Source organism: Hyperolius riggenbachi, chromosome 8, assembly GCF_040937935.1.
Source record: "Hyperolius riggenbachi isolate aHypRig1 chromosome 8, aHypRig1.pri, whole genome shotgun sequence".
Classification (NCBI taxonomy): Eukaryota; Metazoa; Chordata; class Amphibia; order Anura; family Hyperoliidae; genus Hyperolius; species Hyperolius riggenbachi.
The window spans coordinates 24573585-24587461 of record NC_090653.1 but is presented as its reverse complement, the minus strand read 5'-3'; the positions used below and the strand labels follow the sequence as shown (position 1 = coordinate 24587461).

At 49.5% G+C, this 13877-nt stretch overlaps 1 protein-coding gene across 2 annotated transcripts in view; it reads left to right on the top strand.

Moving 5' to 3' along the window:
• LOC137528659 (RNA-binding protein Nova-2-like) overlaps positions 1-13877 on the top strand; it is a 271521-nt gene that overhangs the window by 210441 nt on the left and 47203 nt on the right. The window contains exon 1 of one of the 2 annotated variants that reach the window (XM_068250082.1): positions 6929-7559. The exons of the other annotated variant lie outside the window; for it this stretch is intronic. Coding sequence (XP_068106183.1) covers positions 7406-7559 — 154 coding nt within the window. The 5' untranslated portion in view covers positions 6929-7405. Of the gene's footprint in view, positions 1-6928; positions 7560-13877 lie in introns of those variants that run through there. 2 annotated transcript variants of the gene reach the window in all.

The window sequence follows — 13877 nt, the reverse complement described above, 5'->3', positions numbered from 1 at the left end:
TGAGCAGTAAGCGGTTCTCCATCCCCCGCCGTTATCTTGCAAAGGCCGCCCGGCCAGGGTCGGGGAGCAATGCGCAGGTGCTGCCCGGTGATGCCCATCCTTGGTAGAGCGCGTGGCCGGGAGCACTCTGCGCATGTGCACTACGTAGTCGTGGTAGGGAGACTTTTACCATAACTAACAGAAGCAACGCTATCTGTTGGCTCACCCCAGTGTTTTCTTTTTGTGCGTTTTTAACAAGGAACCTATATAATGAGAGTTGTTTCTGCCTCGTTTTAAAGATTTCACGGAAATGTGACATTGTAAAGTGACTACATATGGAGTAAGTACAATCCTGGTGTGTTACTAATATAACCCTATAATAAAACAAAGCGCTTTGCAGAACAAGCAAACATTTTTCAGAAATTTTGATTTGACATAAAAGCACAGAATGTATACGCGCTTCACATCATCACAACTAATGGTTCTTCTTCCTATGACACCGCAGGATACTCTGAGTGTGGGAACTGTTCAGTATCAAGTGTCTGTGAAATTCTCAAAAAGAGGCAAAAGCAGCTCTCATTGGATAAGTTCCTTGTTAAAGGACACCCGAGGCGAAAATAAAGTAATGAAACAAACGATTGTATCTCTCTTCCTTCTCCCAAAAATGACTTTTTAAGATATTCCACAGTTTTAGTTTATGTTTAAATCTACTTTTTAAGTTTTTACTGTTTTATTGTTTTTGCTCAATGACACATTCTTTGAAGTATACCAGAGCTAAAATCTATGAACGATTGACCCTTTTTATCTCTTTCCTGCTCTCAGAAGCCATTTTCTGTTAGGAAAGTGTTTTATAGTTGGAATTTCTTATCAGTGAGGGTCACACTGTAGTCACTTCCTGTCTGAGTCAGGACTGAGTCAGCCACTTACATACCTGATACTTAACTCTTTCAGGCAGAGAAAGAAAAAAAGGAACACAGCATAGTTATTTGTGTGCTAGGCACTGTACATACCTGTGTCTATCTCATCATGTCACTTGTCACCTCGGGTATCCTTTAAAGTCACATAAAAAGAAAAAGGTTGTGGTGAGGCAACAGATAGTAAAGCTTCTGTTAGTTATAGTGAAAGTCTTTGTACACGATAACTCATAGGCAAACGCAGGGGGGGATTACAGCTGCCCAGAATCCCCCCTCAGACCAGGGCCGGTGTAGTGTCTAAGGACAGGCACAAGTTGAGACACCAGAATATCTGCAGGTATCCTGCAGCTCACAGCCCCGCCCCCTTTCTTTCCCTGCTACAGTTGACTTTGGATGTAGCTGCAGCATGTGTACAGAGCATGGAGCAGCAGTGTGTGTACAGAGCACGGAGCAGCAGCGTGTGTACAGAGCACGGAGCAGCAGCGTGTGTACAGAGCATGGAGCAGCAGCGTGTGTACAGAGCACGGAGCAGCACGGAGCAGCAGCATGTGTACAGAGCACAGAGCAGCAGCGTGTGTACAGAGCACAGAGCAGCAGCGTGTGTACAGAGCACGGAGCAGCAGCGTGTGTACAGAGCACGGAGCAGCAGCGTGTGTACAGAGCAAGGAGCAGCAGCGTGTGTACAGAGCACGGAGCAGCAGCGTGTGTACAGAGCACGGAGCAGCAGCGTGTGTACAGAGCACGGAGCAGCAGCGTGTGTACAGAGCACGGAGCAGCAGCGTGTGTACAGAGCACGGAGCAGCAGCGTGTGTACAGAGCACGGAGCAGCAGCGTGTAGCACGGAGCAGCAGCGTGTGTACAGAGCACGGAGCAGCAGCGTGTGTACAGGGCACGGAGCAGCAGCGTGTGTACAGGGCACGGAGCAGCAGCGTGTGTACAAAGCACGGAGCAGCAGCGTGTGTACAGAGCATGGAGCAGCAGTGTGTGTACAGAGCACGGAGCAGCAGCGTGTGTACAGAGCACGGAGCAGCAGCGTGTGTACAGGGCACGGAGCAGCAGCGTGTGTACAGAGCACGGAGCAGCAGCAAGTGTACAGAGCATGGAGCAGCAGTGTGTGTACAGAGCATGGAGCAGCAGCGTGTGTACAGAGCATGGAGCAGCAGCTTGTGTACAGAGCATGGAGAAGCAGTGTGTGTACAGAGCACGGAGCAGCAGCGTGTGTACAGAGCTTGGAGCAGCAGCATATACTGTATACAGAGCATGGAGAAGCTCTGGGGAACTTAACAGAGTCAGGTATGAGCACAGCCCAGTGCCCTGCTGCGTAAATGCTTCACTTTCCCCTTCATTAGCATGTCAGCTGTCCTCATTACTATCTGTACCCAAACTGCTCCTGAGAAATCTAGGAGCCCTGATCAGAAGCAGATCGGACATTTAGGAAATAATTGTCAGATCCCGGTGTCGGTCAGACGGGAAATTGCATTATGTGTACCCAGCATGATGTCCTCCCACATTATTATACTGTATTGTGCGTTGCTGAGGGAGACCTTTCAGGAATTCCCCCCCCCCCCCCCCCTAGAAAATGCTGGGTTTGCCCCTGTAACCCTCATCTACCTCAGCCACAATTCTTTTAAAATGTAGTGTGCAGGTTCATTTGCTTTACTGTATACATTTTTACTGCATACAGTACGGTACTTCATATTAAAGTGGACCTAAACTCTTGCACAGGTCAGAAGGAAAACAGAGAGAAATGCACCCTGTGTTTATTTAGAGAGTTCAGCCTGGCTAACTCCCCCTCATCTGTGACTAATCACCACTGTAATTAGATCTCTCAGCTTTGTCAGGTCAGGAATCTCCTCTGCCACAGCAGAGCAGCTAATGTGTAAACACAGGATGTTAATCCTATGTCTGCTTGAATGAAAGCAGGAAGTAGACACACTGCAGATTTATTGCAAGATTTGTATCAGCTGTAACAAAGACATTTTTTAAAGGTTAATATGCTGTTTCTTATCTTTTAGAGCTGAGAGGCAGTTCTGAGTTCAGGTCCACTTTAAATATTTTTCTAGAAATGCTTCTGGATCCATTCATTTCCAATAATCCTTATGGGGAAATGTGCCTTGATATAAGAGTACTTTGGATTACAAGCATGGTTCCAGGACAAATTATGCTAACACACAAAGGTTACACTATGTACAGCATTGAGAGTGGCTGGACGGTGTAATGGTTAAGGGCTCTGCCTCTGACACAGGCAACCAGGGTTTGAATCTCGGCTCTGCCTGTTCAGTAAGCTGCACCTATTCAGTAGGAGGCCTTGGGCAAGTCTCCCTAAAACTGCTACTGCCTATAGAGAGCTCCCAGTGGCTGCAGCTCTGGCCTAACATTGCTACTGCCTATAGAGCGCTCCCTAGTGGCTGCAGCTCTGGCCTAACACTGCTACTGCCTATAGAGCGCTCCCTAGTGGCTGCAGCTCTGGCCTAACACTGCTACTGCCTATAGAGCGCTTCCTAGTGGCTGCAGCTCTGGCCTAACGCTGCTACTGCCTATAGAGCGCTCCCTAGTGGCTGCAGCTCTGGCCTAACGCTGCTACTGCCTATAGAGCGCTCCCTAGTGGCTACAGCTCTGGCCTAACGCTGCTACTGCCTATAGATCGCTCCCTAGTGGCTGCAGCTCTGGCCTAACGCTGCTACTGCCTATAGAGCGCTCCCTAGTGGCTGCAGCTCTGGCCTAACGCTGCTACTGCCTATAGAGCGCTCCCTAGTGGCTACAACTCTGGCCTAACACTGCTACTGCCTATAGATCGCTCCCTAGTGGCTGCAGCTCTGGCCTAACACTGCTACTGCCTATAGAGCGCTCCCTAGTGGCTGCAGCTCTGGCCTAACACTGCTACTGCCTATAGAGCGCTCCCTAGTGGCTGCAGCTCTGGCCTAACACTGCTACTGCCTATAGAGCGCCCACTAGTGGCTGCAGCTCTGGCCTAACACTGCTACTGCCTACAGAGCGCCCCCTAGTGGCTGCAGCTCTGGCCTAACACTGCTACTGCCTATAAAGCGCATCCTAGTGGCTGCAGCTCTGGCCTAACACTGCTACTGCCTATATATTGCTCCCTAGTGGCTGCAGCTCTGACCTAACACTGCTACTGCCTATAGAGCGCACCCTAGTGGCTGCAGCTCTGGCCTAACACTGCTACTGCCTATAGAGCGCTCCCTAGTGGCTACAGCTCTGGCCTAACACTGCTACTGCCTATAGAGCACTCCCTAGTGGCTGCAGCTCTGGCCTAATACTGCTACTGCCTATAGAGCGCTCCCTAGTGGCTGCAGCTCTGGCCTAACACTGCTACTGCCTATAGAGCGCCCCCTAGTGGCTGCAGCTCTGGCCTAACACTGCTACTGCCTATAGAGCGCTCCCTAGTGGCTGCAGCTCTGGCCTAACACTGCTACTGCCTATAGAGCGCTCCCTAGTGGCTGCAGCTCTGGCCTAATGCTGCTACTGCCTATAGAGCGCTCCCTAGTGGCTACAGCTCTGGCCTAACGCTGCTACTGCCTATAGATTGCTCCCTAGTGGCTGCAGCTCTGGCCTAACGCTGCTACTGCCTATAGAGCGCTCCCTAGTGGCTGCAGCTCTGGCCTAACGCTGCTACTGCCTATAGAGCGCTCCCTAGTGGCTGCAGCTCTGGCCTAACACTGCTACTGCCTATAAAGCGCTCCCTAGTGGCTGCAGCTCTGACCTAACACTGCTACTGCCTATAGAGCGCCTCCTAGTGGCTGCAGCTCTGGCCTAACACTGCTACTGCCTATAGAGCGCCCCCTAGTGGCTACAGCTCTGGCCTAACACTGCTACTGCCTATATATCGCTCCCTAGTGGCTGCAGCTCTGGCCTAACACTGCTGCTGCCTATAGAGCGCCCCCTAGTGGCTGCAGCTCTGGCCTAACACTGCTACTGCCTATAGAGTGCTCCCTAGTGGCTGCAGCTCTGGCCTAACACTGCTACTGCCTATAGAGCGCTCCCTAGTGGCTGCAGCTCTGGCCTAACACTGCTACTGCCTATAGAGCGCTCCCTAGTGGCTGCAGCTCTGGCCTAACACTGCTACTGCCTATAGAGCGCTCCCTAGTGGCTGCAGCTCTGGCCTAACACTGCTACTGCCTATAGAGCGCTCCCTAGTGGCTGCAGCTCTGGCCTAACACTGCTACTGCCTATAGAGTGCTCCCTAGTGGCTGCAGCTCTGACCTAACACTGCTACTGCCTATAGAGCGCTCCCTAGTGGCTGCAGCTCTGGCCTAACACTGCTACTGCCTATAGAGCGCTCCCTAGTGGCTGCAGCTCTGGCCTAACACTGCTACTGCCTATAGAGCGCTCCCTAGTGGCTGCAGCTCTAGCCTAATACTGCTACTGCCTATAGAGCGCTCCCTAGTGGCTGCAGCTCTGGCCTAACACTGCTACTGCCTATAGAGCGCTCCCTAGTAGCTGCAGCTCTGACCTAACACTGCTACTGCCTATAGAGCGCTCCCTAGTGGCTGCAGCTCTGGCCTAACACTGCTACTGCCTACAGAGCGCCCCCTAGTGGCTGCAGCTCTGGCCTAACACTGCTACTGCCTATAGAGTGCTCCCAGTGGCTGCAGCTCTGGCCTAACACTGCTACTGCCTATAGAGCGCTCCCAGTGGCTACAGCTCTGGCCTAACACTGCTACTGCCTATGGAGCGCTCCCTAGTGGCTGCAGCTCTGGCCTAACACTGCTACTGCCTATAGAGCGCTCCCAGTGGCTGCAGCTCTGGCCTAACACTGCTACTGCCTATAGAGCGCTCCCAGTGGCTACAGCTCTGGCCTAACACTGCTACTGCCTATGGAGCGCTCCCTAGTGGCTGCAGCTCTGGCGCTTTGAATCTGCCAGGAGAAAAGCGCGATATAAATGTTATTTGTCTGTCTGAGAGAGAGAGAGAGGTTTGAATCCCAGCCAGGGCACCATCTGCATCAAGTTTGTATGTTCTCCCTGTGTCTGTGTGGGTTTCCTCTGGGCACTCCAGTTTCCTCCCACATCCCAAAAAAACCATACAGATAAGTTAATTGGCGTCCATCTAAATTGGCCCTAGACTACGATACTAAAGGTGGCCACACACGATACAATAAAATGATCCGATTTTACGGCAATTCGATAAATACGATCGTATCTCCCAAAAAAAATCAAAAGCTTTTTTTCATTCGACTGAAAAATCCAATTGGATTTCCCGTTTTCTTCGATTTTTATCGATCCGGAATGCCAGATATTTTTCTTCAATCTTTCTAAAGATTGTATGGTGTGTGTTAGAATGTAAATTTATTAATATAAACAACCTAGCAATTTTGTCAGAGTTTCCAATTATTTTTATCATAATTGGGGGAAAATTGAACATAGGTGTGTGTGGTACATTGGTCATATTTTTGAAATGTTACAATCAGTCACAAAAATGTATTGCAATTCTTAAAATGAACAGATATTTAAAAAATTGTATGGTGTGTGGCCACCTTTACACTACATGATACATGCATAGACATATGACTATGGTAGGGACTAGATTATGAGCCCCTTGGAGGGACAGTTAGTGACAAGACAATATACTCTGTACAGCGCTGCGGAACATGTCGGCGCTATATAAATACTAAATAATAAAATAATAATATATATATATAGAGAGAGAGAGAGAGAGAGAGTGAGAATATATACAATCTCTTTCTCTCGCTCGCTCTTTATTTATATACATGTATATAGATTGACACATACATATGTCATGTATTGTATATGCCATGTATACAGTATATACTGCGTGTTTATTCACACACATGCATACATTCACACACAAACAGCTGTGGCTAGATGCTAGCGGTGTTAGTGGTACACACTCCCCCTCCCCTTGTCTCTCTCTCTCTTCCCTCCTGTGATTGGCTGTTGCAGGATGAGAGATGCACTTGCAGCTTTATCCTGGCCCTTAGAATAAAGTGGCAATGTCTGGTCCTATCAGTGCGGAGGGGTGTGTATGGAGGGGCTGTACCCGTCGGATTCAGGCCAGTGTTACAAGCATCATGACGTTGTTGCTCTCCCCCCTTGCTTCTCCTTTGTACAGAGATGCTAATCATCTGGCTCCATACAAGTCCTAGAGAATTGATCCCCTCAGTGTCATTCTAGGGGTGATCACAGCGACCCCCTAAATCCTTTCCCAATAATCTCCACAGCCACCCAGCCTCCACCCCCTCCCCTCTCCTCCCCCCCCCCCCCCTCGCCTCATCCTCTCCCCTGTCCCTTCACATCCCATTTCCTTCCTTCTTTTGTATTTCACCATTCCTGATGTTTTTGTTCTAAGGCTGGGGGAGGGAGATATTAGATGAGAAAGCAGCAGTAAGAAAACCTGTGAGGACAAACAAGGGGGGGGAGCATTAAAAAGATCTGCTTGAATTAATGGGATTGTAAGCCCCCCACCCCCCAGCGCCTCCTTCTGTTCTCCGCTCTAGCTCCGTGTGACTGTCAGTCATTGCCTTCAGGGACATCATGGCTGGAGGCTCGCTCCACCAAAATGCCTCATACCCCCCTTCCCAGCATCAGCAGCAGATGCCACAGATGGAGACTGAGGGCTGTGATTCCCGGAAGAGACCCCTGGAGACCCCAACTGAGGCTTCCAGCACCAAGAGGTCCAACACAGCTGGTGAGTTTGAGATCCGATAGACGTCAATGGCTGATCTTGGGACTCGGGTGGAATATTGAGTTGTTTCTGTGCGTTATATAGAATACCGAGGCTTGTACTGTGTTCCATGTGAAGATTTGATAAGAAATGTGGCAAGATAGCGGGTAGGATCTCAAATGATGTGATGACATTGATCTCTGGTTCTTGAACTAGATCTTCCTCCACGGTTCGTGGTGGAGTTTGGCAAGAGGTCCATGTAGGCCAGTCCAGTAGGTATCTGCAGGAAAAGCAACCTTATTTATTCTGTGTGTGGAGGTGTGACATCAGTATCTGACGTGTCTCCATATTGAAAGTAAGACTGTGTCCTCCTAAGGAGAGATGTATCGGTATGTATTGCTGTGTGTACAATAGACCTGTCAGATGTTTCTCATCGTTTTTCGCCTCCCTTTAAAATTATGGTAATTGGTCCCTGATGAAAAGGTGGCCACGAACATAAGATGTCCATTCAGAACTGATCCCGCTACAACACCTGTACGTTTACGGTGCACGAGCGACTACGGCAGATGACCTCAGGTTTGAAATGTCAAATGAAAATACACGTTGTAGGATTCTGTACGGCAGAGATTAGTTGCGAGATTTTTTCTGCCTTGTATGTGTCGGTTGGGTGACGGCGTGTGTGGTTGGAATGTGTCAGGAGAAAAGGAAGACAGGTTGACAGGAAGTCTACGTTCACGGAGTTGGCTGAATCTCCCTTCTAATGAACATGGGGTCTTTTAGGAATGAGCAGTTATCAGCCTAGATTTTTTTTGGGCCAACTTAACCCTTTATCTTCCGTCGAGAACAATGGAGCTGATCCCTCAGTGACAGGTTTCCATTGTCTAACCGGGTCCTACGAGGGCCTTGCGCGTTGAGGCCTACAGCTTCCAATCCCTTCACCATTCCGTGACATGCGAAGGAAACTCACCGGCTGGATGTCCACCCTTGGAAACGTCCAAAGGAGGAAATATCAGATTCTGAACAGATTCTTGGCCTCGTTTGTCCCTTGTTTTTGTTTATCATGGAGCACCATGTGTTTCCGGACCTGCAGTTTTGTCCCCAACAACAGAACCTAGATCTTGTATTCATGTCACAAAACAGATACGAAATTATCTGCATCTTATTACTCCTAAAACTGCCAGGGTCTATTTTCTTTTTTTTATTGGCGATTTTGATGAACATTGATGTCCGAAATGTCGGTCTTGAGAGATAAATCACATGAAGGGTCTACAGTATAGTCTATAGATTTACGTGGCTAGTGTTAATAGAATAGAGGGGTCTTTCAGTGGAGTGACAAAGGACGGGGCATGCAGATCTATTCAAGTGGCCAAGATTAGGGTTTTTGCAAAACGCAGTCGACGTCCCCAAAACCAATAGGTGATAACAAAGGCCCAGCTAAAAATTTTCATCATTTTTCATTGTAAACGACAGACTGCAAATCTATGTATATTCATGAGTCTGTTATATATTCCTGTACAGATATACACTCTTAGCCTATACAACTGTAACTGTCGATTATACAGTAAAAGGCTATTCACAATGGGGCGATTACCGCTAATCGCTGGCGATCGCCAGTGCTTTTTAAAGCGATAGCTCAATATTAACTAAATGGCAACAATTGCTGTCGATTAGCGGTGATCGCCAAACGCGGTGCATGCAGCATTTTATCGCGATTCTAGAGCAATCATGATTACAATGCTAAAGAGCGCTAATTGCGATTACTCAAAAATAGCAATAGTGTACAATTATTTTACCGTGTTAATCACGGTAAAATCACTAGTAGGGCTGCTCAAATCAGGATCCGGGAGATACCCGGATAATTGCTATCCGGATATCTCCCAGTAAACCTGTGCGGGCTGGGGTCAATCTTACCTGTCTGACGTCTTCTTCGTCCGTCCCTCGGCCCCCCCCACAATGCGCTCCATGCGCGTCACGTGATTACAAACACTTTCTCCTTCAACCCGGAAGGAGGAAGTGTTTGTAATCACGTGACCGCCACTTGGACCGCATCGTGGGAGGCGCCGAGGGACGGACGAAGAAGACGTCAGACAGGTAAGATTGACCCCCGCCCAGCCCGCACAGGTTTACTGGGAGATATCCGGATAGCAACTATCCGGATGTCTCCCGGTTCCCGGATTTGAGCAGCCCTGATCACTAGTGCTAAACGCTAGTGTTTTGCGATTACAAGTGAGAAGGGGCCCTAAGTCCAAAACCCTCTCTACCTCTAGAATAGTCTACAGAACCAAAACCTTCTATTATTCATCATGGCCATATCCATCAGGGCAGTTTCTAGGCTAAATTGCACCCAGGGCGAGGGTGTAAAAATTGCTCCCCCCCCCCACGGTGGAGCCAGGTATAGGTGCCCACAGTATAGGTTAGGCAGGTCTAGTTGCACCCAGTATAGGTAGCCAGCTATAGGTCCCCCCAGTATAGGTAGCCAGGCATAGGTGCCCCAGTATAGGTAGTAAGTATAATTGCCCCCAGTATAGGTTAGCCAGGGAAGTGCCTCCAGTATAGGTAGCCAGTATAGTTGCATCAGTATTGGTTATATAGGCAGGTGCCCCCGGTATAGGTTAGATAGGTTGGTACCCCCAATATAGGTAGCCAGTATAGTTGCCATCAATATAGGTTAGATTGGTAGGCTCCTCCAGTATAGGTTAGATGGGTAGGAGCCCCCAGTATAGGTTAGGTGGGTGCCTGCATTATATGTTAGGTAGATGTATATGTAAGATAGGTAGGTGCCCACAGTATACGTTAGATAGGTAGGTGCCACCAGTATAGGTTAGATAGGTAGCTGCACCCAGTATAGGCTAGATAGGTAGGAGCCCCCAGTATAGGTTAGATAGGTAGGTTCCCCCAGTATAGGTTAGATAGTTAGTTTCCACCAGTACAGGTTAGATAGGTATGTGCCCGCAGTATAGGTTAGATAGGTAAGAGCCCCTACTATATGTTAGATAGGTAGGAGCCCCAGTATAGGTTAGATAGGTAGGTCCCACCAGTATAGGTTAGATAGGTTGGTGCCCCCAGTATAGGTTAGATAGTTAGTTTCCCCCAGTACAGGTTAGATAGGTATGTGCCCGCAGTATAGGTTAGATAGGTAAGAGCCCCTAGTATATGTTAGATAGGTAGGTGCTCCCAGTATAGGTTAGATAGGTAGGTTCCCACAGTATAGGTTAGATAGGTAGGAGCCCCAGCATAGGTTAGATAGGTAGGTGCCTGCAGTATAGGTTAGATAGGTAGGAGCCCCTAGTATATGTTAGATAGGTAGGTGTCCCCAGTATAGGTTAGATAGGTAGGTCCCCCCAATAATGGAGGGGGGAGTCAGCCGCGAGGAGGGCGGCCCAACTTCTCCCTCCCTTCCTCTCCCTGTGGCCGCCCTTCGTGCTCCCCCCTCCGCTGCAGAATAAGCACAGGGAAGCCTTGAATAGAGCAACTCACTTCCCTGCCATTACAATCGCCGCTCACGTGCTGCTGGTCTCCTCTACATAGTTGCATATACATGCTCTACTTCCTGTTTAGTAGGAAGTAGAGCGTGTCTCAGCGGCTATGCAGAGGAGACCAGCAGCACGTGAGCGGCAATTGCAACGGCAGGGAGGTGAGTTGCTCAATACGAGAGGCTTCCCTGTGCTTATTCTGCAGTGGAGGGGGAGGGGGGCCCGAAGGGCAGCCCCAGGAAGAGGAAGGAGGGAGAAGTTGGGCCGCCGTCCCCGCAGCTGAGTCCCACTGAGGCAGCAGCTCTCCCATCCAACACGGCGCTTACCCTCCCTCAACGCTCAGGGCGGTCGCTTGGATTGCATGCGCTTAGAAACGGCGCTGATATCCATCTATACATTCATAGCAATACAGAATAATCAATACGTTGAAAACACTAGTACATACTTGTACCTGTAAAATCATCATAAATAAAATACCAGTTCTAAGTAGGGAGCAGCATCTGCAATGGCGGGGGCCCAGAGCTGTGGGGGGCCCCAACTACTAACTTTCCCTTCCTCCGATACAGGGGACCAACCTCCAGGTCAGGTGTTTTGTGGTTACACTTGTTATGGGTGTGACAATTATGATGTCAACACTTGTTTTATGACCCCTGTAAGACCAGTCCCCAGGCTGTGAAGGGCACCAGGGGGAGGCAAGGGAAGGGGCGTGATCATTTGAGGGCCCCATCAAAGCTTTGCTGGTGGGCCCCATGAATTGTAGTTATGCCACTGGTTGAAAGGTTAGACTCAGTGTTATGTTATAGATTTTGACTCCCCATTTGTAGCCTTTGAGCAATTTACTATTGGAGGGATGGCAAGGCATGCGCTTTCTGAAAAAAACGATTGTTTGAGTCGGGATTGCGCATTGTAGAAACACAACTGACAAACCTGAACAAGCTAAAGACGGACAGGAAATGGGACCATTTTTTAACATAGGAAAACATGGCTCTGTTCTAATTGTCTGTTGGTTCTCCACCAATCACTCTGAGGAGCAGTCTAGTTAGGGGTGTAGCTAGAAATCTCTAGGCCCTGTGGCAAAATTCCTCCACAGTCCCCATACAGCTTTCCCTTGTGTAATTGTTCCCCCCGGTCCCCATACAGCTTTCCCTGGTCTGGTGGTTTCCCCCGGCCCCATACAGCTTTCCCTGGTCTGGTGGTTTTCCCCGGCCCCATACAGCTTTCCCTGCTCTGGTGGTTCCCCCCGGCCCCATACAGATTCCCCTTGTGTAGTGGTTCCCCCCGGCCCCATACAGCTTTCCCTGGTCTGGTGGTTCCCCCCGGACCCATACAGCTTTCCCTGGTCTGGTGGTTCCCCCCCCCCCCGGTCCCCATACAGCTTTCCCTGGTCTGGTGGTTCCCCCCGGCCCCATACAGCTTCCCCTTGTGTAGTGGTTCCCCCCGGCCCCATACAGCTTTCCCTGGTCTGGTGGTTCCTTCCCCCAGCCCCATACAGCTTTTCCTAGCAGGCTAGTGGCCTCGCTGATCCCTACAGCTTAGCCTGGTAGTCTAGTTGTCCTCCAGGCCCCCATGCAGCTTCCTTTGGTAGTTTTGTGGTCCCCTGGCCTCTATAGCTTTCCCTGGTAGTCTGATGGTCTCCTTCAGATGGCAAAGGGGAAGGGGTGCAGAACAGTCATTCAAAAATAAATTTAATAAATTGAAGAAAAAGCCCTGGGACTGACCAGACCCCTGGCTACAGGCATCATAGCAGCCGCCATGGTTGCTATAGTAATCATTATTATTATTATTACATTGTATTTATAAAGCGACTATAGAGATTTGAGACATTGCAGCATTAACAATGTTACACAGGGGCATTACAGCATTAAACAATGGTACGCAGAATAGTGGAACAATAAACAATGGTGCACATATTGCAATGTAGGGATAAATATAGCAGACAAGTCACTGAATCCATATGGTGGTGGAGAAGAGCACACTGGGAGGAGGCGGGGAGGGGATACATAAAGAAAGGAGGGGATATATGTCTACGGGAGGGGGGTGGGGCTTTGAAGACAGTGGGTAAGCAATGGTGAAAAGATGGGTTTTTAAGGCCTGCTTAAATGAGTTAAAAGTGCGGGTGAGCCTGATGGAGGGAGTTCCATAAAGTAGGGGCTGCGCTGGAGAGGTCTTGGAGCCTCATGAGTAAGCAAGTCATTGGAGGGGTCCCATCCCATAAAATGCTGGAGGAGCGGAGAGAAGGGTCCTGCTCATTACAGCTCACACTCTAATAGGGAACAGTAAGGTACGTCATCAGGATTTTTGTCGGTTGTTCACACTTCCTGCGTCGCCCGTTGATTTCCATTACCCCAAGCATTTTAAATTAAGCATGGCACTTGTGTTAAAGCGTCTCAGGCTGTGCGGCAGGATGAACACTTCTGGTGCAATGTGACACGATTAGAGTGCAAGGCCCCACTGACTTGCATTGCCGCTGCGTCACCCTGCTTTAAAGAGAACCCGAGGTGGGGTTGAAGAATGTTATCTGCATACAGAGGCTGGATCTGCCTATACAGCCCAGCCTCTGTTGCTATCCCAAACCCCCCTAAGGTCCCCCTGCACTCTGCAATCCCTCATAAATCACAGCCACGCTGCTGACACACAGCTTGTCAGAGCTGGCTGTGTTTATCTCTATTGTGTCAGTCTGCTGCTCTCCCCACCTCCTGCAGAACTCCAGTCTCCGCCTGCATCCCTTCCCTCCCCGCTGATTGGAGGGAAGGGAAAGGGGCAGGGACCGGAGCTCTGCTGGAGGCGGGGGAGCAGCCGAGACTGACACTACAGATGTAAACACAGCCTGCATAGTGTGGCTGTGATTTATGTCTGATTGCAGAGTGCA